General features: G+C 37.3%; 4 protein-coding genes and 1 non-coding gene across 10 annotated transcripts in view; 2 read left to right on the top strand and 3 right to left on the bottom strand.

Moving 5' to 3' along the window:
* The window catches only part of LOC127976116 (ankyrin repeat and BTB/POZ domain-containing protein 3-A), a 117,038-nt gene extending 113,089 nt beyond the window's left edge, over positions 1-3,949 (bottom strand). For 3 of the 5 annotated variants that reach the window (XR_008157735.1, XM_052580281.1, XM_052580293.1), the window contains exon 1: positions 212-1,360. Coding sequence is in view for 2 of the 5 variants with exons in the window: in XM_052580281.1 (XP_052436241.1) it covers positions 212-1,079 (868 nt within the window). In the remaining 3 variants the exon portion in view is untranslated. Of the gene's footprint in view, positions 1-211; positions 1,361-2,603; positions 2,725-3,568; positions 3,643-3,838 lie in introns of those variants that run through there. The other 2 variants (XM_052580312.1, XM_052580303.1) reach the window with 1 other exon arrangement.
* A 1,030-nt stretch (positions 3,950-4,979) lies between these two features.
* On the top strand, positions 4,980-15,927 carry LOC127976149 (cryptochrome-1-like). The gene is made up of 14 exons (XM_052580362.1): positions 4,980-5,879; positions 10,154-10,262; positions 10,464-10,606; positions 10,922-11,106; positions 11,262-11,350; positions 12,172-12,312; positions 12,431-12,742; positions 12,834-12,985; positions 13,467-13,669; positions 13,887-13,994; positions 14,123-14,221; positions 14,351-14,428; positions 14,517-14,627; positions 15,177-15,927. Exons 1-13 carry the CDS (start codon positions 5,722-5,724, stop codon positions 14,618-14,620), a joined length of 1,881 nt encoding a protein of 626 aa, XP_052436322.1. The 5' UTR covers positions 4,980-5,721; the 3' UTR covers positions 14,621-14,627; positions 15,177-15,927.
* Positions 15,928-16,749: 822 nt separating this feature from the next.
* Positions 16,750-16,837, bottom strand: trnay-gua (transfer RNA tyrosine (anticodon GUA)). The gene is given in 2 exon segments: positions 16,750-16,785; positions 16,801-16,837. It is a non-coding gene; the product is annotated as a tRNA-Tyr (tRNA).
* Positions 16,838-19,718: 2,881 nt separating this feature from the next.
* LOC127976166 (troponin T, cardiac muscle isoforms-like) lies at positions 19,719-20,898 on the top strand. 2 transcript variants are annotated; one of them, XM_052580409.1, is made up of 2 exons: positions 19,723-19,973; positions 20,007-20,898. In XM_052580409.1, the coding sequence occupies exons 1-2, from the start codon at positions 19,884-19,886 to the stop codon at positions 20,733-20,735; spliced, it is 819 nt and encodes a 272-aa protein (XP_052436369.1). In that variant the 5' UTR covers positions 19,723-19,883; the 3' UTR covers positions 20,736-20,898. The 2 variants fall into 2 exon arrangements, with proteins under 2 accessions (XP_052436360.1, XP_052436369.1); XM_052580400.1 differs by having other exon boundaries at positions 19,719-20,898.
* Positions 20,899-21,442: 544 nt separating this feature from the next.
* LOC127976160 (uridylate-specific endoribonuclease C-like) lies at positions 21,443-25,600 on the bottom strand. Its single transcript, XM_052580388.1, has 7 exons — positions 25,498-25,600; positions 23,677-23,776; positions 23,439-23,550; positions 23,132-23,253; positions 22,364-22,476; positions 22,047-22,200; positions 21,443-21,941 (listed from the first exon to the last, which is right to left on the bottom strand). The coding sequence occupies exons 1-7, from the start codon at positions 25,506-25,508 to the stop codon at positions 21,681-21,683; spliced, it is 873 nt and encodes a 290-aa protein (XP_052436348.1). The 5' UTR covers positions 25,509-25,600; the 3' UTR covers positions 21,443-21,680.
* Positions 25,601-27,458: the final 1,858 nt, after the last annotated feature.

The following is a 27,458-nucleotide window of genomic DNA, read 5'->3' as shown; positions in this document are numbered from 1 at the left end:
CAACGTAATTGCATCATAAACCCAGCAGGAATCAATGACAAAAAGTGGGACTAAAAACTTTTTAACGTCAAGTGTACATGTATAAAAACAGTAAAGTATGCATAATTAACCCTGAACAACCCTATAGTACACGTAGTTAATTCATATTTCTCAGTACTGGTCTAATTATACTGTGTAAGCCTAAAAAGGGCGCAAATAAGTAAACATTTACCGCTTGCGTTCTTGCCACAAATGAGATGCTGATACGGCTGCAAAAGACCCCACAGCTCCGAATCGTTATTTATGGCCTGTTCCAGGGACTCCACGGAAAACTTTGGCACTCCGTTCTCCTTCTCTACCAGCGCACTCCTCAGCACCCGACTGAACACCTCTCGGAAGAGGCTCTCCATACAGGCGCTCAGGTAGATCGCAGCGTGCTCGTGGATGCGCAGGGCCACCCGGCTATCCACCATCCACCTGAAGAACTTCCCTACGGAGAAGACGAGTCCACACCTGGTTGACTTGCCCCGACTGAACTTATCACCCGTGTTCATGTTGTAAAGCGACAATGCGCTGAGCGCCGCAGTGATGCAGTTCACGGAGATGGTCCACGACAGGACCATCTTGATGGCGCTCTGGATCTCGTGCTTGGTGCATCTGGCGTAACGCAGACTCAGGCGCTGCGCCTCCCGGGCGATCCTCACCAGCGCGCGGCTGACCAGCACGGAGAGTTTGGCTAGGATCTCCCGCGACGCGTTCCCCATGCACAGATCCTCGTCTTTGCGCAGCGCGCCTTCCACCTCTCCAAGACTCCACGGCACGTCCTCCTCCAGCTCGGGCAATTTGGCGCACTGGCCCGAGCACTCCAGGATCTCCGTGTCTTCCGCCAGGACGGTGTTGACCGTGTCCAAGCTGTTGTGTCTGCTGTGCATGGATTCAGTCAGATGCCAGCAGTTGCCCCCATGCGCATATGACAGATGCGTGTCCGAGCAACAGAGCGACACGCTGGACGACCTGAAGGAATCCGCCGCTCCACCATAACCGGAATCGAGCGTTAAATCCTCCAGCGTCCTCGCAGCTGTCTTACCATTGCCTGCCATGGCAGCACCTCATAATGTTAGGCTTATGCCTGATATTTTAAAGAAAGCCAAAAGCGCGTTCCTGTGGCGCGCCCTGTCCTCGGAGCAGTAGAGGAATGTGTTGCCACCTAATTTCACGCGCAAACACTAATCTACAAGCGCGCGCAGTTACAATTCGTTAAGTGCTTCGGTAAGTTACCAACAAAAAAAAATATGTCTCCAACGCGTGCCTCAGCTCCCAACTTTGCGTGCGTAATTCAAGAGCTCAGAGCGCCTTCACCAACCACTGCATCATCCACTGCAAACCCACTCATCTGGGGAGGAGCTATGCAAATAAACCACTCATAGGAGGAGGGACTATGCATATAAATCAGTCCCAAGAAGGGAGGGGCTATGCAAGTAGAAAATAACTTCTGAATTCAACAGGCTCCGAAAGTGCACGGGTGCCTTTTTCACTTTCAAAACGTAAAATCAAGCCGAGAAATAGTCTAAAAACGTCTACAAATATTAAAACTAGTATATAAACATGTATAGCTAAACAAGGCATCACATAGTCTATATAAAAAAAATGCAGACTTTGACTGAAACAAATTTAGCAGTATCTACATATCTGTAAAAAGAATAAATACATTAATATTTATTATTTACATATTCTTAAAATATTATAAAATTATCAATGATGTCAGTATTAGTAATGATTATTTTATATATGATAAATAATTATATATGAAACAAGATATATGATACCTCATAATCTCTTCTAAATACTCTTCTCTCTTACCAACTCGTCATGCTTCTCTTTAGCCGGAGGATGTTTACGCGATGATTCGGAAATGTGCAGATCAAAGAAATCGCTTACACAACTTCTACACCTTTCATCTGTCTCGATCCGTCTAAAATTGAACTCAGGCAATTACTTCAGAATTGTCAAAAAGTTCTGGAATGGAAGATGCGAGACCGGATTAAAATACTTTGTGTTTAACTATGCAAGTGTTCTGGCATGAAAAGAAACTAAATGTTTTGACAAGAGAAGCCTCGCAGTCTGTCCTTTTATCAAGTTCATTATTAATACGCATAGAAAACGACTTTTGGTGCATTGATGGAGAATTGCTGCGTATCTAGTGCCCTCTATAGGTGATATCGAGTAATTTTCTTTTTTCTGTACTTTGTAGAATTGTGTAGATTGTATAACAGAACCTGTGATTTCCACTTGACTGTTCAGGGTTCACAATAACAACAACATTTAATAAAAATAAAACCTTGCATTTTACGACTATTATTACCTTTTACAGATAAAGATATTTAGCTTATTATATAGCTATATACTACATTGAGTCTCTGTTGCATCAAATGTAACAATAATATTGAACACCTTATCTAATTTTCTTTTTCATGAAATCAGTAATGTAAAATAAACAAATTTTTCAACAGAAATAAACTAATTCTATTAGTTCTGATGTGTTGACTAGCATTCAGTCTCAGCTATAATTAACACTATTAGGCTTTTATTCACAATTCATCCATTCTACATATTATATTAATTACCTTATTTATGCACTGTGGGTGTGAATAAATCAGTGCACCACAGTAGCAGGCTGAGATACAGAGGTTGACTTGTCTTAATTGAGATTTCTCCTTCATATGTTCTTCCGTAATTGCTTGTTGCCTGGAAACACAAAGGCAACAATGTATTTGGTGCCTATGTATAACGCGCATAAAAAAAAAATCCATCTTATGGATACTCAGAGACCACATTATATCAGGACAAAAATAACAAATATGAATAGGTATCTGTAATTAAGTCTAGCTCTCCAGACTCATTCATCCTCTGGAAGGTTTAATATGGTTATAAAAATAATACTATGGTTCATGTTATATGGTTGGCGATAAACTGCTTGAGTAACTTCACACATTCAGACAATTTTCAAGCTACGATTTTGCTGAAAAAAGCAACATGAATACATAAATGTTGCATAGAATGAAAAGTGATATATTTAAATATTTTACATATTTTTTTAATAGATTGAAAATTGGCATATGAATGTGGAAATACAAACACATTGTTGTTCAAATGGTGAAGCAATTACTGAAAATGTCATTATTTGCTTTTCAGCATCATTTACTATATCATATAATATCAGTTCAAAAATGAGTTCAAAATGAACTTTGTAAATGCTTTTAACAAATATTTCATAACATACTGAATTATACTCAGTGTGAATACAGACAAGTTAAAATGAGATTAAACAGAGGAATAGTTCACCCAAAAATAAAAACTTGCTGGAAATGGATTTGCCCTCAGGCCTTCCAGAACTCTCATTCTGATGGCACCCATTCACTGCAGAGAATTCACTGGTGAGCAAGTGATGTAATGCAACATTTCCCCAGATGTTCCAATGAAGAAACAGATGCATGGTCTAATGGTGAGTATAAATTTTCTGTGAATTTTCATTTTTGGGTGAACTATTCCTTCCATAACAGGTGCTGTTCTGATTTTATGCTTCTCTTACCTATGCTCTTCTATCAAACACATCAAGGAAAACAAAGCTTCCATTGATTTGTCTTCCATTGATACAGGTATGTACTAAAAGAAAAGATGAAAAAAAGTGTTTGATAATGTGTATATGATATTTTCTTTACTAATTATCAACTCTTTAAATAAAGCTGTGCTTAAAGCTTAAAAAAAAGTTGCATATACACAAATTCAAAATAACCACAATTATAAAAAAAGATCTTGATCAAAAGTGCACACATCCTTGTTTCACAATATGTGTGTCTACCTTGGCTGCTTTTGATAGTTGCATGAGTCCCTTAAATCAGCAGTTCTCAACTCCTGACCCACATTTTGAAGCCTATGTCTCTCAAATCTGTCACGCTCAGTTCAGTCCATGGAGCTCCCTTATAATGATCTAATCATGTGAATCAGGTGCATTTAATTAGAAAAACAAAATGTGCAGAGCATCACGGGATTAATTGTCACCACTGCTTTAATTGTCCTCAGTGACGAAGCTGGAGCATCAAAACTCAAACGTGCAGATACGTAGTGGGTTTTTCCCGTATGAAACTGCGCTGTAAACAAACCAAGAACAAAGAGTCACTGATGCTTGATACGCAATACATGATACTGATGTAAACATATTTACAGGATTATTATAATTTTGTCTTTTGCAAATATTTATTATATTAAATAACTAGCATAATCGACATCTAAATAGTAAATACAATGCAATTAAGCTTAAAACTTATCTTACAGTCATGTAAGAAATATGACCAGAATTGTATTCATACAGATCACTGATGTCGTTATAGTATAAAAGAAAAAAGAAAGAAAAAAAACCCTGTTTGCCAACACTTATATAAAAAAAAAACTTTAAACGGAGCACCTCAACAGCGCCATCTCGCTTCAGAAAAACAAAGCACACTGACGCGAGCTTGCTCTTGCTCACGTCGCATCCCATGTGCCCATCCGGGTACTGCAGCTCCAGCCAATCAGCTTCGTGGACTGTACACTGAAGTCATTTACGGTCTTTATAGGGTTGCACTCGGTGGCATATATATATATATATATATATATATATATATATATATATATATATATATATATATATATATAAATAAATAAATAAAAATCAAACCTTGCGATATTTATACGTGTAGTTTGCACATACAGCGATTGTAAATAATATTTATAATTGTATGATTTTTTTTATATAAAAACATAAAGCATATTAACTTAGCATATTAACAAAAATTATATCAAGACTATTGTTCATTCACAATACCTAATGAACAAAATTTTATAAAGTATAGGTAACTGGTTAGTATGTTAGTTAATCACACCAAAGGAACGTGACTGAGGATCAAGTACGTCACACTAGGGCTTAACCAAACAAAACGCGCTATTTCATGTGCGCAATCCACTGGGTGGAGTTTAAGTCGACCGATTGAACTGCGTGGCTGAGAGTGTAAGGAACCTTCGCCGTGGAAAAATATTAATAAGTGGACATAACGTTGAGGGAAAGCAACCAAGACACGTTAAATGCCTAATCTGAGGTTTCGTTTCATTCGGAATTTTGCTTTATTTTGCGAAAGCTGCATGTAACGCGGTTACAAGGTGCTCGAGGGAATATATTTACATAACCGCGCTGATTTCGGGCTCGCGCGTCTGACTCCGTGTTGACTTCACCTGGAAGACTGCGCGCACTGAGATTCAAGTCAACTCACTGGTCAACTTTCTTTAAAGGCGAGAGATATTTAAAACATGTACAGTATTGTTGATTATTTTGGATAATTCAGAAAAAACAAGTTATACAACAGGGAAGTGTACTTTGCGTTGCGTCCTGGTCCTAAAGCCAGTCGTGTATTCGGCTGCTGCGCGGATAACCAGCGCTTGCCCCAATGCTTCAACTGTGGTCGTGTTCCAAATCAATAGACGTGATGATGGAAAGTGTTTTGTTAGAGCAAGGCTAACTATTTATTCCCCCCGGATATAATCCAGAATAATTTGAACGCGCATACATAGTGACTTTATCAGATAACTTGTCGTTTTTACGCGTTTGAAAGCAGTTTATTCTTTGGAGTTTGTACTAGACCCACGCGAAGGAGGTCTGTATCGTATCACCCCGGCATAATACAAACGACTGAAGTGGACTTGAGAGGAGTAATGGTGGTAAATACGGTCCACTGGTTCAGGAAGGGCTTGCGGCTCCACGACAATCCTTCACTCAGAGACTCCATCCAGGGAGCGCACACGGTCCGCTGTGTGTACATCCTCGACCCCTGGTTCGCCGGATCCTCCAACGTCGGGATCAGCAGGTGGAGGTAATAGATCGGGACTCCAAATAATAATAAACCTGAGCTTGAAATGCATTATAAAATAATCATCTGGTTCTAAAAAATGGAATACAAAGATTAATACATACTGAGAAAACTTTTGCTCATTGTTAATGTTTAGTAAAAATACTAAAGTTCATCTTTAGTTCATGTTAACTTGGGTCCATTAAATAATAATAATACGTTTTTATGTAATTATTTTACGTTAACATTAACTAAAATTGATAAATGTTTTATATTTCGTTGTTAGTTCATGTTAACTAATGTAGGTTAGAAAACTGAAACTCATTTTAAAGTGTTAACATTCTATTCTTGTTGTCTGTCCATTCTATCGATCGTTCTATTTTAATCTATTCCACTTATTCTGTTTTATTCTACTCTTATTTTTTTTCACTGTTCTTATCTATTCTCATCTTTGTGTAATTTCTATTTTGTTAAATTCTAGTTATATACTTACCTCATTTGTAAGTCGCTTTGAATAAGTGTCTGCTAAATGACTAAATGTAATGTAAATGTACTACAGCTACTACTCTATTCTGTAACAATGACATCACTGCAAGGATGCAATAAGATCAAAGTGCACTATCAAAATACTTTTACATATAGCAGAACCTCTGTTAGTTTAAATATGGATTTGCATATGCATTTTAAAAAAAGTGTGATTCAAATAATACAACTATTACCAGTAAACGGTGATAGTAATAACAAAACTTTTTGGACTGGCAGACTTTTAATGAAGCCTTTTTAGTGTTGGCAATTTCAATCAGTGGCCAATTAGTGGATTCACAGACTGATTACAGAACAAATGAGTGACTGACTGCAGCCAGTGCATGTCTTTACCTTATTATTTTGTCATAGTATCTGACTTACTAATGAGAAACTAGTATGTTTCATAACTGGCTGAGTCTACGGACTCGCTGAGCAAGTCAGTGCAGTGGCAAGGCACTTCTCAGTGGGTTTCCGAATGACATTGGAAGTAAGCCAGTTTAAAACACTGAATTAAACCACGTCAAGGTTTCTATGTAGGCTATTTTGGTTTTCAAAAAGGAGCCAACATTTCTTAATGTGTGTTAATTGCATGAATCATTTTTGACCCTGCTTTCCAGTGAGCTCATACACAGGAATAAAACTCAACAGCCGAAACTGTCAGTGAGTTGCTGCTAATTGCTCAGCACATGGAGGTTTATTTTTTGGCAATGGACAGACTACTGAAATTGTGTTCAAATAATATTATATATATATATATATATATATATATTTTTTTTTTTAAAGATTGAATTCTTGTTTTTAAAGATTTATATTCATTCACTTAATATTCCTAGAATTTGCACATACAAAAAGCCACACAAATGCATTAGTAACGTAGTCTCGGTTTTGTGTTCTTAACTACAAGAAGCATTACATAACACAGACCCTTACATCAGTCTTCCACACCCATGGTTGCTTACTGTACAGCTCTTAAACAGTTCAAAGCATAGTTTATCCGTAGAAAATACATGTATTTATTTATTCACCCTCATGTCATTCCACTTTAACTTTCTGAGTTTTAAAAAAAACGCATGTGTGTCCATTTCTATAAATGTATGTTGGCTTGTCACACACTCGAGGTGAGGTCTACTGCTGGATGATATGATGATGTAGCAGTGCTTAGTGTGTCCCACCTGCATCCGCCCTACTGTGTCTCCATTGTGTTGGGAAATGGGTCAGTGTGTTATAGAGGGTGATAAGGCCTACTACAAAATGCTTAGTAATGTGCTCAGCTGTGGTGACCTACTTTATTCACTATGGAATCAAAATAGGCTCTGGTAGGACCCACCTAGTTGACATAAAATGGAAAAGATGTACAATACATGTACAATATATGAAACAAACTAAGGTTTATTCATCTCATTCTGGCTCTGTAAAACCGGTCTAATTTGGGACAAGTGAACAAAATCAGAATAATTATGCATGGCTTTGGTAAACTAGTTGATTTTGGAAAAAATAAGACTTGTAGTGCACATCCATAAAACTGACTGCCAACATAAACCGCAAACTTGATACATTTTAATTTCACATTTGAAAATGAAGCACTGTTATCTCTGCAATCATTACGACAGTGATGCAGTTTGTCATATAACATGATACTGTGGTGTTCTGTCTGACCTGAGTTGTTTGTGTGTCACTGGATCAGATGACTAGAGAAGACGGTAGTCTTTGATCCCGATCATACAGCGGTGAGTCGGTGACAAAGAGAGGGAGGCTACAGCTTAGACAGGGATTTACACTATCACTGACTGCATGTGGAGGACAATGTTTCCCGCGAGCAGGCAGGATCGTACAACAGTAGGGCAATAAAAGGGCAGATGTTTTGGTGCAGCATGAATCATCTGTTAACAGTGAGATCCGAGACTGAGAGCATGTTGGGACCATTTCAGGATTTCAGGAAAAAAAAAAAAAATTCACAGTTTTTAATATCACTAACAGTATGCCTCTATGAAATGTTTCTTGAGAGCAAGTATAGTTTGGCCTAGAGTATCCAAGATTGTCTAGCGGTTGAAGAGCGTTTAGCTTTGGAGAGTTTTTTTGGTAAGTTTTTCTCTTACTCAGCACTTGAGTTTAAGTGAGATCCTGCAGACAATAGGAACTGGGTTTCTAGGTCAATAACATGCTGCATTCATGGCCAAGTGCTCATCAATTGGTAGTTGCTTGCGATTTTAAAAGACCCATTGGGTTTTCTGCACCACTTTTCAACAGCACTACGCTGAAAATGAAAAGTTCTGTATATTATTTGAACAAATTGCTCACATGGTGTGGTTCTTTTTAATGACCCAATTTACCAGTGGGAGAAGTCTTCATCTGAACATGGACTGAATTTTTTAGGCAACTCACTACTTTACCAAATCAACATAATATAACTTTATTCAGTTTATCACATCGCTAAATTTCCATCCACTGCTTAAAGAAAAAAAAGCAATTAAATCATTCAACTATAATGCTTGCGACTGCAATATAAAAACTTTGGCTGGTAATTCATCCGCACTTTCAATGGGCATGAAAGATACCTCGAAAAAGTGAAATTAAAAAGTGACCCATACTCAGAATTTGTGCTCTGCATTTAACCCATCCAAAGTGCACACACACACTAAACTACACCGTGAATCACAACACTGTAGTCTTACACTGAAGGAGGAACCAAACTCCTATCAAGAGACTCAGGTGGCCTCTTTTGACTTGGACTAGTAATCAAACACCATTTAGTTAACATTAAAAACACCTCACAACACATTAGCAGCAACCTTGTATCGTTGCTTCAGCAACCAACCACAGCATTCGGATTGTGTATTTTATAAAGGACTGCACCGTTCATAGTTTATTCAACTCAACTGGTAGAACATGTTGCTAGCAATGGCAAGGATGAATAACTATAAGTGTAAGGTCTTTAAGAGAACAGGCTGAGGATGAAATAAGCACTGGATTTCAAAACTTCGAAAGGTACAGCAATTAGAAGCAACTTTGGAACAGTGAATTAAGGGTCATTGGAGTGCATCTCTTAAATGATAAAATGAGTGTCTGTGCATTGCATAATGGCAGTTATAAAAGGGCGGCAGCCTGTTTAATGGCTGTGCTTTGCATAATAAAACATATCAATGTTCAGTTAGACGTTTCTTTCACTGTAAGCATGGCTGTTTGTAATTCATAATTATGCCAATATTGTTCTCCCATTTTCCAAAGCAGGAGTGGAATAATTAACCATCTAACATTGTGACACATTATGATATGTTTGTCAAATTGAAAGGTAGTTACAAATAGCATATTATAGATATACACACACACTTACAAATATTTAAGTATCATAAGAAAAATATTTTTTCATTTTAAGCAACATAAAAAAATATTAATTCTGATGCTGTGCTTATATATATATATATATATATATATATATATATATATATATATATATATATATATATATATATATATATATATATATATATATAATAATTTTTGTCAGAAAAATGCATCTAAAATTTAGGTTGAAGCATTAGCTTCAGCAAGTAGTAATCTATAACCATAGCAAATAATCTGTCATCAGATAGTTTTTCTTTTACCCTAATTTTGTTCAATGGCTTGCCCGCTTTGAAATGTTTTACGGTTCAATATATTATGTGGCGCAATAGATATTGTGAGTATAGCCATTTTCTTATTAGACTTATATTATGTGCATGATATAATTTGTCAGTATACTGCTATAAATACATGTCCTGTCTCTTGTTGCTCAGGTTTTTACTGCAGTGTTTGGAAGACTTGGACGCCAGCCTCCGCAAACTCAACTCACGACTCTTCGTTATCCGTGGCCAACCCACCGATGTCTTCCCCAGGCTATTTAAGGTTTCAGTTTACAATTGTTACATTTCAGTATAGTTATAATCTTGCACATGAATAACATTTCTGATTTATGAAATTTCCTGGATTAGAAAGAATAACAGAAGAAAAAAAAGGGTTCTAATCGTGACTTGACTCTCTTTTTCACTTTTGTGTCGATGGGTGAATATTTTAAGCCCCCTAATGGTATGATTTGTAATGCATCAGGAGTGGAACATAACACGTCTGTCGTACGAGTATGACTCCGAGCCTTTCGGAAAGGAGAGAGACGCAGCCATCAAGAAGCTGGCCAGTGAGGCAGGCGTGGAAGTGATAGTTCGCATCTCTCACACACTGTATGATCTGGACAAGTACGTACTTCCAAATCCATTCAATTTTGTTGTTACTTTTGCACTATAATTAATTAGTTTATTTGACTGAAAGCCATCGCTTGCTTTCCAGTACCTTCCTAAATCATTATGTACATTTAAAACATTAATTAACCTTGGAGCATTATAAGTCCCTCTGCTGCAACGTTTTACTGGATTTGTTTAGTTTCTGTCCCATTCAAACACACATGACTGTCATAGACTGATATTAGAAAAGAGCAAAAGCTTGTCTGATATGGTGGATGTCAACCGTTGATCAGAGGTAATTTTTCTTACATGTGGATTGTGATTTCTCAGGATCATCGAGCTGAATGGAGGCCAGTCTCCACTCACGTACAAGCGCTTCCAGACCCTCATCAGCAGGATGGAGGCGGTGGAGACCCCGGCAGAGACCATCACAGCAGAAGTCATGGGTCCGTGCACCACGCCGGTCTCTGAAGACCACGATGAGAAGTTCGGGGTTCCTTCTTTGGAAGAGCTTGGTTAGTCTGCTGTCTATCAAAATAAATAAAGCTTCAAGCTAAAATGTGTAGAATACTAAACTACTCACCTACATGATGTAATGCATTCTTATACAACATGGGAATCAGTCAAACTGTCCTTATGTTTAAAAGTTGCAATGTTTTTCCTGGAGCAGGCTTTGACACAGAAGGCCTGTCCTCTGCTGTGTGGCCTGGAGGAGAAACAGAGGCCCTCACTCGTCTGGAGAGGCACCTGGAGAGGAAGGTTGGAGACACTCCATAAATCACATGTATAGAGCTGCAGGATTGAAATTTCAAAAATATTACTAAGCAAACTATATAAATTCAGAAATCCATTTAAAAACAAAGACATTTATTGAGTTGTTAATACTATGACCTATTTTAACTGATGCTTCGGAGATGATCATACGTATATTATTCTTTCAAAATATCCTCACCATCTACACTAAGTTTGGTTTCATTTATTAATTTATTTATTTTAAGAAACGGATACTTTTATTCTACAAGGATGCATTAATTGCTCAAAAGTGACAGCAAAGACAATGGTATTACTGTTTTCAATGCATTTTTGATCAAATAAATGCAGCCTCAGAGCATAAGCGACTTCATTCAAATACATAAAAATAATCGTACTAACACAGTGTCCTGACTGCCGTGACGCGATGCTGCGACATGCGATAAGTTATCTCTTAGATAGTTTACCTCAGATCTTGAAGAAAAATGTAAGTAAACATATGTTAAGATTGTCAACTCTGTGTGACCCAACTAGTGTATTCTATAACAAAGATGGTATCAGTCACTCAGTATTTACTTTTAATAGTGTTAAAAAGGTTTAATATTAGATGATAAACATGGCTGATATTTGAGTGATTCTGTCGCGTTGTCGTGTTCCATCGGGCACGTGTAGTTAGGACATGGTGTAACCCCAAACTTTAGAGCAGTAGTGCATGTTTACCCTTTAAATAACTTTGTTCAACAAATCACAGACAACTAAAACTAACACTGACCATCCTTATTGATGAGCTCCATAAATTGATGATTCTTTCATAAACTTTTTTTTTCTAGGCTTGGGTGGCCAACTTTGAGCGTCCAAGAATGAATGCCAATTCGCTGTTGGCCAGTCCCACTGGCCTCAGTCCATATTTAAGATTCGGCTGCCTCTCCTGTCGACTCTTCTACTTCAAACTCACAGACCTCTACAGAAAGGTCAGCATGTCATCATACGCATCTTATTGTTCTTCAAATGATGTTAAACGGACTTAGGGATCATGTAGAATAGTTAGCTGAATGATATATCTTAGTTGATTACACTTTTTTTTCACAGGTCAAAAAGAACAGCTCTCCACCTCTGTCCCTCTATGGCCAATTACTGTGGCGTGAATTCTTCTACACGGCCGCCACCAATAACCCACGCTTTGACAAGATGGAAGGCAATCCTATTTGCGTCCAGATCCCATGGGACAAGAACCCAGAGGCTTTGGCCAAGTGGGCTGAGGGCAGGACGGGTTTCCCCTGGATCGATGCCATCATGACACAACTGAGACAAGAGGGCTGGATCCACCATCTAGCCCGGCACGCAGTTGCTTGTTTCCTCACCCGTGGAGACCTGTGGATCAGCTGGGAGGAGGGCATGAAAGTATAAAGAGCTCATAATTGTGATCATTTTCGATGTTTTACTAATATGACAGACCTTGAGTTGCAGCACTCACATGCGTGTGTCTTCACAGGTCTTTGAGGAGCTATTGCTGGATGCAGACTGGAGCGTGAATGCAGGAAGCTGGATGTGGCTGTCCTGTAGCTCCTTCTTCCAGCAGTTCTTCCACTGCTACTGTCCTGTGGGCTTCGGCCGCCGCACTGACCCCAATGGAGACTACATACGGTGAGTTACAACTGTACAATGAAAGCAAATTCAATTGTGATATACATTTTTTTTCTCTGTATGTATGTATGTATGCATGCATGTATGACCCTGGACCACAAAACCAGTTTTAAGTGTCAATTTCTCAAAATTTAGGTTTATACATCATCTGAAAGCTGAATACTTAAGCTTTCAATTAATGCATGGTTAGTTAGGACAGGACAATATTTGGTCGAGATACAACTATTTGAAAATCTGGAATCTAGGAATGCAAAAAAAATAATAATATTGAGAAAATAGTCTTTAAAGTTGTCCAAATGAAGTTCTTGGCAATGCATATTACTAATCAAAAACTATTGCTTTAGATTTTGACTGATGAAGATTTACAGAAAAAAAAAAAAGATCAAGTATCTATAGATTGTGCTCTAATATTGATCTCCACTGTGTGTGTGTGTGTGTGTGTGTGTCTAATATATATATATCTACTCTTTTTCTCTTGAAGGCGTTATTTGCCAGTGTTAAGGGGTATCCCAGCCAAGTATATCTACGAACCCTGGAATGCTCCTGAAAGCGTTCAGAAAGCAGCCAAATGTATAATTGGTGTACACTACCCCAAACCCATGGTGCATCACGCAGAGGCAAGCCGCCTCAATATAGAGCGTATGAAACAGATCTACCAGCAACTGTCCTGCTACCGTGGCTTGGGTAAGACAAAAACTAAGGGAAATGAAAATGCCCTCTCTCTGGATATGCTGTAAAAAAAAAAAAAAAACAATAATGTAAATGTGATTGATCCTTATGAACTAATAGGCATCTGGATATTGAAGGCTATTTTTTTAAGGAGTTTGTAAATAATTACATGCCTGAATTAGCAGGAAAATGCTAAAATGTTCTTCTCTAACTGATGCTTAACTCCCAACAGGACTGCTGGCAATGGTGCCGTCCAACCCTAATGGAAATGGTGAGAATTCCACAACCTTAAAGGGATTCCAAACAGGAGATGTGACCAAGGAAGTCACTGCACCTTCAGGTTTGCACACTGCCTAGCTTCTCCCTATATTTCATACAAGCTATGCTATATTAGACAAATTAAATTAATTTAAGACGCATATATACACAACTATGGCATCTGATATTTTTTTTTTCAATTCATCTCAGGCTATCAGATGCCTCCCACCTCTCAAAGTGAATGGCATAGCAAGACGATGGTTTACTCACAAGGAGACGTCCAAACAAGCAGCATCATGCCACCGCAAGGTATAAACACTATGCCAATGACACATCAGTGTCTAGCCTATATCTGCAATTATCAACAATCGCTCATTAAATCTCAGCAGCATTGTTATTTTCTATATGCAAGACATGCCATGATTGTTTGTCTCGCAGGTATTGCAAGCATCAGTAGTAGCACAATGTGCTACAGGCAAGAATCCCAGCAGATACCTGGTCCTGCTGTACAGCCAGGTAATGACTTCCACATTTAAGCAGAGGGGAATTCTAATGACATACAGATTTTACAGTTAGCGTTATAATCTTGAAATCTCATTCTCAGGGCGAGGGCTACATAGCAGCACCCTCCAGACGTCAGGGAAACGACACAGTGACGAGTCTGGTCCTGCCACATGCTCAAAAGTCCAGAGGCAGAGCAGCTCTTAAACATCAGGTCTGTCATTTCATTGTCTCTATTTGTAACAATATGCACTACTGTTCAATGGTTTGGGGCAGTACTTATTTTTTTTTTTTGAAAGAAATTAATACTTTTAATCAGCAAGGGTGAGTTAAATTGCTAAAAAGTGAGAGTAAAGACATTGTTAGACAAGATGTCTTTTTTGTTTTTTCGATTTCTTAACTTTTTATTCAACAAAGAATCCTGAAAAAAGTAACACAGGTTAAAAAACTATTAAATAGCACAACTGTTTCAAACATTGTTACTAAATCAGCATATTAGAATGATTTCTGAAGGATCATGTGTAGTATATTTAACCTAAAATAATATTTTATATCTTACTGATGCCAGTCTTTTGATGTGGATTTTAAATTTTAAAATTTATAGTTAACAAATGATGCCATATAAAATGAATCACAATGAATTTGAGAAAATAATGAATTTAATAAAGTTACTAAAAAATTTTTTTTTTTTTTAAGTGTTTCTGTTTTTCTTTGTCAAATTCTTATGCGTGAAGTCTAATTTGCGTCTTTTTGTGTTTTTCAGAAATAGTCGATGCAAAGCAGTCAGCACGACTTCGCAGAGGCCTGAATTATCATCATATATTTTTTTTTTTTTTTGAGTGGTTACGTTTTGCATTTTTACAGAACCAAAATCCCACTGACAGGAGCGACTGAAGGAAGTGCATGATTCTCTCTTGAAGCACATCGAAACCATTAAGACTGTACATTATCACAGGGACTTCACCCAAGCGGTCCGCAACATCCTGACAACATTGGAATTACATTGTGGCTCTGTGATCTGCAAAGCTGCATTGTTCTGTCAACGTTGTGTTCGTGTTTGGACTGTTTGGGACTACATTTTTGTGTATATAAGGATTTGACAAATACTTTACATACAAAATGTAAATATTTAATATTGTATGTGCTTTCTCTATTTCATGTAGTCACAGACCCATTGATATATTTTTGATATAAAGAATTATTGTGGATCAATTTTACTCTCCTCTTTATGAAAACATTTAAAAGCATCTGTAGCCTCTCCTTGGGATGCTTACTTGCACTACATTTTTTTTTGTTCTTGATCTCTCCTTCATTGCTTGCTTGTTCTCTTTCGATCTTTACCACAAATATTTGTGATCTCTCTCCCTCTTTCCAGATTGACATCGGTCTTGTACACCTTCTCAGGTGGTTCATCTGGGTATCTCTCTATTGCTGTTAACTGTATGAAACTATAAGTCAACCCAGTGTTTCTCATCCTCTCACATTGTGCTTGTTTAATAAAGTGTAAATGTAAATATTGTCTCACTCATTTACTTACAGGGATGTTGTCACACATTTTGCTGCTATTCCACCACACAGCATAGCTGATGACCTGTTACATAAACAAATAAATTGGCAACCTCCGTCTGTAAAAGCTAATGACTGAACAGAGATTAAATTATTGTATCCGTTTTGAAATGTAGCACATGCATAAACCATAAACAGTTGATTACACGATGCACATCTGTCGTGTTATGAAATTAAAGTTGTGTAAGTAATAGTGCATTTCTGCTCATCCACATGTTTTCTATGACATTAAGAATAATCAGCTAAAACAGCTGAAATTAAAATAATAAAATGAAAGAAGAGGTTAAAAAAAGTCTGTATCTCCACGTGATGGCGCTGTTTCTCTCATTCACCTGTGCCAACAAACTATATGTATTTATATTTACAATTAGTCATTCAGCAGAAGCTTTTATCCAAAGCGACTTACAAATGAGGACAATAAAAGCAGTCAAAACTAACAAAAGGACAGCAATAAATAAGTGCTTATGACAAGCCTAATGCAGTACACGTATCAAAACACGTATACATATATACAATATTTAATTAATACAAATTTACTATTTTGATGTAGGCTGGTAAACTTTAAACATAATGGTAAACTATCCATATATTTAAAACCTATCTATCTATCTTCACTTTGTATAATCTTCTGATTTAATTCAATTATTTATTTACATCGATATGATTTTTAATAAAAACGTAAATAATTGTACCTTAAATTGCAATATGAGAACGTAAATTACTGCATTAGTTATATAAAAGACTGGCAAATTTAGCGTTTGAAAAATATCTCCTTCGAGCCGGATTCGAACCAGCGACCTAAGGATGGCAACACTGAACCTCTACAGTCCTCCGCTCTACCAACTGAGCTATCGAAGGAATGCTTCCGCACTAATAATTATTTATGTACGAACATACGACGCAAATAATAGGCTAAATAAATTTAGTGTCAATATAAACACTTTTTTTTCCATTTCATACATATACAATTCTCTCTCTCTCGCTCTCTCTCTCTCTATATATATTTATCAATATACTGCAAAGTTGTAATTGATACTGTAACAATGAGAAATTCTTAATTAAAACCTAATATTTTTTTTTACTAAATGCAATGTGGTAAGGGTTGGGCGTCGTGACGTCATTACTTGGCCGCCATGGTGATGGCCTCCTTTTACTGCTACTGGGGACTACTGCGCAGTGTTTGGTTTGGACGTACTCCCTTCTCAGCGGTGTCTCTTAATTTGATTAATTAAAAATATGTTTCAACCATGGTAAACAGTTGCTGTATTGTGGGGTGTGATAGCGCAACACATAATTGCCTTGGGGGAAAAATGAGAATGGATTAATTTCCACCGCTTTCCTGCTTGGAGGCGCGGCCACGGAGACCAAAGCATCTGAATATTTACTTTATAAAGCTTAAGTCAACATTGAACATAAGAGAAATTTCCCAGGTTATTCATTCAAAATACGGAAAATTTTCAAAATTCATATTTCTGTTGCTATCCCTTTATTCGTACTACAAGACAGCTGCATTAACTAAGCGAGTTGTGAAACTAGGTCTGACGTGACACTGCTTACAGACTGGCGTGAAATGGTGCTCTCACAACAACCACGCTATCTTAAAAGCCCAACATCATGCAAAGGTTGCATTTAAGTAAGCAAAACGAGGCTTTGAAAACACCTGTTTCGCTGGAAGGACAAGGGGGTAGCAACAGGACAACATCACAGAAACTGACAGGTCCGATGGAAGGCCTAACAGGATATTTTACAGAAAAATACTAAAACGGGAAAACAACTCAAATACGTGAGAAAACCCCGGGGGAAAAAACGGTAGGGTTGACCGCTACTAACTACACTTTTGAAACACATAGTTAAAAGTTACACGTGTGAGTGGTTGTTAGCACTAACGGTTACTAAACTAACAGCGCAGCTTACCTTTGTCCGGATTAATGTATTACGTATACTGTTTGCGGCTTTATGATCTGCATCTCCAGAACCCATCCATTTGTGAACTGCAGATGAGACTCCAACTTGTATCTTTTCAGAATAGTTGAACTATTCTGAAGTGTAGGCGCTCATAAAACAAACAAGGTAGCCGAAGATATCTTGAATGCAAAAATGCAGCAGCACGTCGTCGTCGGTGCTCCACTCTTTGTTGGGAATTTCATATGGATCCAAACCGTTTAATAGTGCTGATTTTGTCTGCATACGTGTTTAGCGTATCCCTGTAAATCCCACAACCTTTTCGCGATTTTAACATATTTTTTTATTTCTCCCAATTCAGCCTCTTCTCGTTCGACTTGCTGTATTTTTCCATTCGCGAGGCCATCAACATGGCCGCCACGTTCCAGAATGCAACGCGGCGCCCAAGCCCTTATAGGGTTATTTCTGTCCAATCAGAAATTAGATTGAAATAAGAACTCCACCTGTCACTCACAAATAACATGTTGGCAGACAGAACCAGCTCTCAGTAAAAGGGTACAGTGAGACCATAACAACTATTTCAAGAGAGGAAGAGGGACATCATTAACCTTCATTCTTGAGGTATCACTCATCTGGTCTATTATTAAGGAGGAAATTAGTAAAGGACAGAAGAGCAGGTCACATTATGTGTAAAATAAAAAGAGACTGTTACTTCATATAAGTGCACTTTTTATGAGTGTACAATGAGGTAACAGTAAAAACAGCATTAATAAGAGGAGACACACTGATGTCACAGTGTTATCATGTTGCCTTGGGAGAATTAGACCAGTGGAGAACCATAAATTCCTTCATGATCCTAAAACAAATACCATCACAACAAGGGGCTCAGAGAACACCATTATATATAGATGAACTACGTTACCTAAAATACAGGGGGAAAAAAACAGCAATAATGTAAAATATTATTGCAATTTAAAAAACCCTTCCTGTTTGAAGTTCTCGAGAAACATTTCTTATTAATCACATGCTTCTTAAAATTTTTGTGGAAACCGAGACTTCTTTTCTTTCCAGGATTCTTTGATGAATAGGAAGTTAACCAGAACAGCATTTATTTGAAACAATTGATACATTTAATTCGTTTTAATTCACTTAACAAAAGTATTATTTTCTTACAAAAGAAAAAAAAATTGTACTGAACAAACATTTGAACTATAGTATACATATAAAGTTTAGTTTATTTAAAGGCTTACCCCCCCATACACATCCAACAGAAAACTGGTATGACTCTGTGCTTATTTTCCCAAATGATTGGCAGTTGTTCCATTGGATTCCAATGGCAGAGTCAGCCAGCTGAAATGTTAGTACACAAATAGTTGTACAGACGCCACTGAACATTTGTCAGACTTTGTCTGTTATCTCTGTCTACCATCATATGTTCCATTTATTGACTCAGGGGCCAGGCGGGGTACAAAATTCTCTGCATCATTTTGGAATGTTGACATAAAAATGGAATTAATGAGAGTTCCATGAACTTAAAAATAACAGAAAGGCAATGTTTCTACTCAAAGCAATGTATGGAATGAAACTATTGATGCTAGGCAATTAATTCAATACCTAAATATTAGTGCTTAGTTATTCTAATCAAACATGGTGTGAAAGAGGATACCTACCAATGCACAAGTGTGCATGTGCATCTGTTTTAAGTCTGAAATTGGCTCCATTTCAAACCACAAAGGGTTTAGGAAGACCAAGTCAGAGGTTAGAGGTCAGGGTCTGGGTATAGGACAAGACAAAGCCCTGCACAGAAGAAAATAGATCCTAGGTGCATCTGTTCAAAAAGCTTACCCAAGAGCCATTTAGCAAACGTCAGACGGGTCGGGAGGCCCCTATAAAACCACCAGGCATCCATGGAGAACATCTCAGTCCATTCAGGGTCTTTTCCACTGACTGTACAGTACTTCCTCAGTGACCCCCTCTTCTCAAAGCACTCATAAGTAGCACCATGTGTGACACAGCGGAGTTTGTTGAGGAGTACGAGGAAGAACAGGAGGTGAACGAAGAGGAAGAGGCTGAAGAGGAGGTTGAAGAGGAGGTTGAAGAAGAGGTTGAAGAAGAGGTTGAGGAGGAAGAAGAAGAAATAGAGGAGAAAGATGAAGAGAAAGAAGAAGATGCACAAGAGGTAGAGGAAGACTCCAAACCCAAGCCCAAGCTGTTTGTTCCCAACATTATACCACCAAAAATGCCTGATGGAGAGAAAGTGGACTTTGATGACCTCCACAGGAAGCGTCTGGAGAAAGACTTCAATGAATTGCAGAGTCTCATTCAGCTGCACTTCTCCACCAGGCAGAAGGAAGAGGACGAGCTTGTGTCTTTGAAGAACCGCATCGAGCACCGTCGGGCCGATCGTGCAGAGCAGCAACGGATCAGAGCAGAGCGTGATCGCGAGAGGCAGGCACGCCTTGCTGTGGAAAGAACACGGCGGGAAGAGGAGTCTGCCAAACTGCGTGCCGAGGATGATGCCAGGAAAAAGAAGATCCTTTCTAATAAGGGCTATGGTGGCTACCTGCAGAAGGTGGATCAGAAGAAGGGCAAGAGATTGACAGAACGTGAGAAGAAGACCAAATGTCTGATGGAGCGTCGCAAGCCGCTCAACATCGATCATCTCAACCAGGAGAAGCTGGGAGAGAAAGCCCTTGACCTTTGGAAGTGGCTCACTCAACTCCACGCTGAGAAGTTTGATCTGGCAGAGAAGCTAAAGAGGCAGAAGTACGACATCAACGTTCTACGGAACCGTGTTAGTGACCATCAAAGAGGAGCTAAGACAACCAAGAACACCAGGAAGTCCTGGAAATAAATGAACTGGACTGACGCATTGCAATGACACACAAAACAGAACCAAAAAAGTTTGTTGGAATCAGAATCGCAAGTCCTGCATTTAATTTTTTTGATTAATCTAGAATTACACTTAATTCATTTAGCATTGTATCATACATATAATGGGATTTATAGTGTTTATGTTTTGTTTCAGGTAAGTCTTGATCTCATGCTGTAAACCTTTTAAAAGTTACATTTTTTCTTTGTGCACAACTTTTCATAATATGCAATGGAAATGCAAATCAAAATATAAACATATATATTTAACTTTTGCTCATTAACCCCAGTCTTATCAAATACTAATTTAGAGTAATTTAATTTAGGAAAACATGCACATGCATCTTAACTTTAGAGGCACAAGGACTGCTTACTAATTGACAATCTACAAAAGCTCTCGCTTCTGATCTTACAAATAAATAATTTTAAATGTGGAATTAAGTGCTGGAATACAAGCTATTAATAAATAAATAGAAAAACAAGATGTTATATAAACGGACGAGGTTTTTATTGTAACAAACATAAGGCACATATTTTACTGTAACAGCAATGATTTAGCACATACTTAAAAGTATCCATTTTGATTACATTATAAAAAAAGCTTAATGATTTTCATACATAATAGTTTTTAAGCTAAAGAGTTTCAAGGATGGATTAGTAACAAAAGTGTAAAAGGAAATGAGTTCCAATTCTTTTGCACATAACTGTATAATTATGCTGAATTTTTTAGTACAAACTAGATTTCTTATAAAAAAATTGGACAGATCATTTGTAATTAGATTTTTTTTTAAGTATATTGGTTTCATATATATTTCACACTAACAGTTCAAGATTAAGGATTTAAGAACCTCAAGCTGTAGTAGTGATTATTTGGATTATGAAGCCCACTTTAGCAAAGATTGTACCAGGTATGACCTTGCAGTAAGATTCAGAAATCCCGGTTGTTGCTGCTGATCATTTTAGGGTATGAAGTCCCAATGGAGTGCCCAAATCTGTACACCACAATCTCAAGCAGGTACTCAGCCACCTTTACTGTAACATTGGTCACACGTCCATCAAACAGAAGGAAGACGATAGTAAAGAGAGCCACCTCAAACTCGGGGCTGACGCCAATGAAACAACTGCCCACCGGCTTGACCAGGCCATTCCAGCTGAACTGCAGGTTCAAGATGTGATCGTCCTCGTCTGGCTGTGAAATTGAACCAAATGTATACGTTGGGAGTAATACACACAAAGCTATATTAACTTGGTTAGATAATTGTCCTTTTTAAAATCAATTGAATTGATGAAATACCGTGTCTTTGTTATTTCTGGCATTGTATCCTTTGTAGTCCACATGATTGTTTCTCTCCTGATGGTAAAACTGGACCCAGTTGTGGAGGCCCATGATCTGTTTACCATGTTTGGTTTCACCAACAAACACATGCTCAAATCCACATGAATCTTCACTGCATTAAAGACAAGATGGAGATGGCAGATCAATTAAAACGACTATGTATAAATGCTGGGCAAGTAAATTACTATTAGCACAAGCCCAATCTTGTATTTTAGTTACTAATTTAACACACCCAGTTCAGCTATGCTAGCTCAAAGAGGAGGTTTATAACTCACCCTCCACTTTTGTTTCTGCGATAGAGTTTAAACCAGATATCATAGAGCTGTCTCTTAAACTGAGCTGGATCCGACTGAGCTCTGCCTTTGCTTACTAAATACCTGTGGGCACACTGCCAACACAAAACCTGTCAGAACAGGACTGAAAGAAGATCATATTTCTCTTCACTTGTACAGCTTTTACATGTATTTGCAGAATGTCATCTTTACACTTTATTGTAACAGTTTCCTTGAACCAACACCCTGTACTACAAAGCACATTTGCACGTGTCTCACATGCCTATATTCACTATCCACTTCCCATCCAACGCATTAAACCATCATTTTGTTTTTACTGTTTTTGTAATAAGCATTTTTTCCCCAAAAAATACTGCTAGAATTGGCATTGTGCTAGATAAAATACAATAAAAACTAGATACAATAGGGCACATTTTATAAGTTAATAAATAAATAAATAAATAAATAAATGTCACATTTTGTAAGCCAGTTATTAAATAAATATAAAAAATGTGTTTTAATAAGTGCTTACTTTAATATCAATATTAATAAAATATTAAATATGAATTAAAACACCCATGCTACAGGAAACTGTTTTGTAGTTTTAGCATTAGTAACTTTGCAACTCTGGTCGGGAATGATCTCTGTCAATCAGGCAACAGTTAATAGTATGCATACTTCAAGTTCTTTAAGTTGCTACATTTCTAAATGTTCAAACATGACATCTCTTAATAGCAAGGCAAAAACACGGATCACTGAGCTATAAGATACCTTCATGACCTCTGTCTTCAGAACGGCATCCAGGAAAAGATGGTTTTCCTGAAGCTCCTCGTGTGTCACATGCTCAGTCACTCCTGTAGACATCTCATAATTGTCCAGCAGATTTATGAAGTCTTAGAAGAGATAGTGAATAAAACAGCTGTCTAAACAATTTTGCCATGCACTGCATCAGATCAAAAAAGATCAGTGACTAATGAAAATTAAAAACAAGTTTTCTTATTAGATTTAAGTATAAGGATGGAATTAAAAACATGCAATTGAAAGCATATTAGTATGGAAATGGTGCTTAGTTTCTTACGGGTGTAAGTATCAATGCTTTTGAGCTTGTTTTCATTGATATAGGCAAAGAGAGGAGTTCTAGCACTGTCCCTGGCTTTATTACAACCCTCAGCTACAAAGCCAGCTTTCCCCTGTGTGAAAACAAATACACTATATAAATGACTGATTGATAAAGTCACGTATGCAAAATATTATGATGCATTTACTTAAGTAAATATATAATCTTCATAAACATGCCTCCTCCCACAAACACCTACCTGTAGGTTGATTTTATAGTCTTTTCCAGGTTTCATGCGGTTCACATCCAGCTTCCACAGTTCATTCAGCACATCTGAGAGCTCCTGATTGATGCCTTGACTGCAGTTGAGAAAGTATGACATTAAACATCCAAAATCAGTCAAGTCTGGCTCTATTGCCAAGCGAAGACAGCAATAATAACTGTAGTAACTATGGTAATTGTTATTACTGCTACCATGGTTATTTCGGGGGTCATTTAAGTTAATCCATCTATCCATCTATCTATCTATCTATCTATCTATCTGCACGAGTCAACTGTCCAAAGGTTATGCAAGATGATAAAAAGGAGAATAAATAATAAATAAATCTTAATAAATAAATTGTATTTGTAATAATAAACAATAGTAATAAACAAAGATTGAGTTTTTTTAAGTGATTTAAATTTATCTTAATTTTTTTTTTATTACATTAAGAAAGTCAAGATTTTGTAAAATAGTAATATAAGCTCAATGACGTCGTAATTTCTTTAAGCATTATACCAGACATGTTTTCGCTCTAAGTCTCACACAATATATATTTTAAATTACTTTTAATTCAAAGTAACACTGAAAACATCACAGAAGAGGTGTATTCATGTTAACATGAATGGTTAAACCGAGGTCCTGACTCTCTGTGGTCATTAAAAATCCCAGGATGTCTTTTGAAAAAGAGTAGAGGTGTGACCTCGGCATCCTGGCTCAATTCGCCCATTGGCCTCTGACCATCATGGCCTCCTAACAATCCCCATATCTGCTGATTGGCTTCATCACTCTGTCTCCTCTCCACCAGTAAACTGGTGTGTGGTGGGCGTTCTGGCGCAATATGGCTGCCGTCGCATCATCCAGGTGGATGCTGCACACTGGTGGTGGATGAGGAGATACCCCCTGACAAATGTAAAGCGCTTTGAGTGTCAAGAAAAGCGCTATATAAATGTAAGGAATTATTATTATTATTAAAATCTGTATGAACTGTAATATGACCCACAGAATTCATTAGAGAGTTTTCAACAGGTGTAACTTGAAATGCAGCGTAATAAACAATGTATTCAAGACACTATTAAAGGTACTGAAAAATAACTGCCGTAACGTGTGGCTTCTATTCTTTCGAAACCGGAAATTCTAATTTAAGAGTCACGAGGAGGCGCGAGCCGAGCCCACCTGTGCTTTTAATTCACAGCAACAAGTAACTTAGCATTTGTATTACACGCTATTAAAACGGATATAGATATAGATGTAAAAACAAAAGTTGAAACACACAGCTCATATGTAAGTCACCGTAACATGAAAACAAACAACACAACAACTGGTTGTCATGTTCAGTTCCGTTCACTAAACCGGTTTACGGAAAGAAAAATCACGAAGAAGTTCTGGAGTAGTTCCTCACATCTGGAAACAGCTGAACAGAGGCCGATTGTAAATGTGACATTAAACTTCCATTTAAAACAAAACTCGCTTGTACAACTAAAACAACAAATTCTGCACGGCAATGACGGCAAAAATATGTGTGAAAAAATATAAACGAAGCTTCGTATAGAATATCAGTGTGTTTATCCATTTATTAACGTTCTAGCTGTTTATATTAATACTCACCGGTGTTATACCCGTTTGCACTTGAAAACGAAAATAAAAACATTGCATCTTGACTCAATCACATTTAACGTTACAGCATAGTTCGGCAAAATGATAGTCATGATTTTAAAAACACAATAAATGGTCCTATGTAATAATACTTTTTTTGAGGCGACTGATCTAAAGCACAAAATGGAAAGACCATTAAACATCTGTTGTCACTAAATTTCTCACCCTCTTGCCATATTCGAAGATTAATCCACTCTCAAACGATGAAAAATGTTTTTGAGGGATGTGTTTACGCTATATTGACGAATCTGACCAATGAGACTGCATCTCGTCTCGGATTGGTTATTTTCCAGAGACATATTAACCAACAGCAGCGTGGAAGAAAAAACAACTGAGATCCAGTTTAACAGGTTGTGATCTGGCTGGTAACGTGGTAAAAGTGACACAAACCTCAATTTTGTAATATGTATTTGCACCAACTAACTAACTAACTAAAACAAACAAACATTTTTTTTTATTTTTTATAAAAATGAATATTTCCTCCCAGTTCTGCAGCAGGGTGGGAACTGGAATCCGGACTCTTAAACTGGGATGAAATGTGATTGGAAAATTTTGGGTAGGCCGTTTTGTTATCTTCAGAACACAAAATTAAGATGTACCATGTTTACCATATTAGATACACTCTACGTATGTGCATTAATTAATATTAATGTGAATATAAGCATAAATGTATCTGTTAATCATTTGTGTCTCACCATAAGCCTTCTATTGTAACCTCTTTATTCATATGGATCAAGTCTTGTGAGTTTGGATGTATAAACGATTACATAATTTTTGGGTGAACTGTCTCCAAGGGAAACCAAAGGTGTTCTTAATATCTTATACTTTGATAACCAATCACATTATAGCCTTTGATGACTCAGAATTTAATTTAATCCTTCGCTGCTATGGATTCATAAAAATAAACAACAACAAAAACCTATTGCTAACTGCCATGAGTACAAAAAAAAAAAAAATGCTGTTCAGTCTTCAAAGTATCCTGAAAAAAATTGTCTCTAAATATTTTAGCAGCGAAAGCTTTCATAATATAATAATTTTTAATAATTAGGAACCAATCGTAATTGATAATAACTGAACACCAAATCAGAATGCCTTCAGAAGGATCATGTCACGTTGAAAACTGGAATAATGGCTGCTGAAAATTCAGCTTTGCATCACAGCAATTACATTGTAATAATAGCTCACAATATATTTGTTACACTGTATTTTTAAACAAATAAATGCAGCCTTGGTTATCATTAAAAAAACAACTGTAGCAAGTTTGAAGTCTCTAACTCAAACCCTCTAGCGCCACCAACAGTTCAAAGTTGCACTTATGTTTGCGCTAATAACTTTTGAATTGTAAACAAATGAGTCATCTTTATGTATTGTAATTTATAAGTTCTAGAGGCAGGTGGCAGGTAAAATAGGTATCTGCCAGTATTGCAAGTTGGAGGAGCCTACAAAACTCAGGTTACAAAATGCAGTTTTTTTTTTTTGTAAATCTCAAGATCAGGGTCACTATCTGGTGAGTTCAGGCACAGCTGAGACAGCAGAAACACCATCTATGGCACTAGAATGGGTACAGCACTAAAAGTGAGCAAAATCTTCAGCTGGAACAATGCATGTCTTCAAAAGTCATGCATTCATTTTTCATTCCTGCTGTCAAGTGACTGCTTTAAAAGAATCTGAATGACTTGAACCGGGCAAAAATTTGGACACCCTCAGATCCACTTTTGACCTAAAAAATATATAGAAGATTTGTGTATGAAAATAGAAATGTATGGAAAAGTATGGTTTACATATATGGGAGATATCTGAGAGAGTTGTCTGATATTAGGAGATTACGTTGCTGTACAAATCTGGGCATATGACAGATTTCTCCAGAATGGAAAAAGGTCAAGGGGCAGTTGTACATCGTCCACAGGCTGGGGGTAAAATGACTGGTCAGTGCACCGGCCAACCTTAAGAGCAGGTTGCAGCTCAAGCAAACAATATATACATACATACATAAATAAATACATACACACTAATATATACATTTTGAAATAACTGTTAACAAGAAATTGATATAGATATGAACGCATTTACTCACCCATGGATGTTGCAACAAGCATTTACGGTCTAGTAGTATCCAAATATCCCAC

This window comes from Carassius gibelio, chromosome A4, assembly GCF_023724105.1.
Source record: "Carassius gibelio isolate Cgi1373 ecotype wild population from Czech Republic chromosome A4, carGib1.2-hapl.c, whole genome shotgun sequence".
NCBI classification, from domain to species: domain Eukaryota; kingdom Metazoa; phylum Chordata; class Actinopteri; order Cypriniformes; family Cyprinidae; genus Carassius; species Carassius gibelio.
Note: the sequence above shows the minus strand (reverse complement) of the source record. Positions and strands in the feature narration are given on the sequence as shown.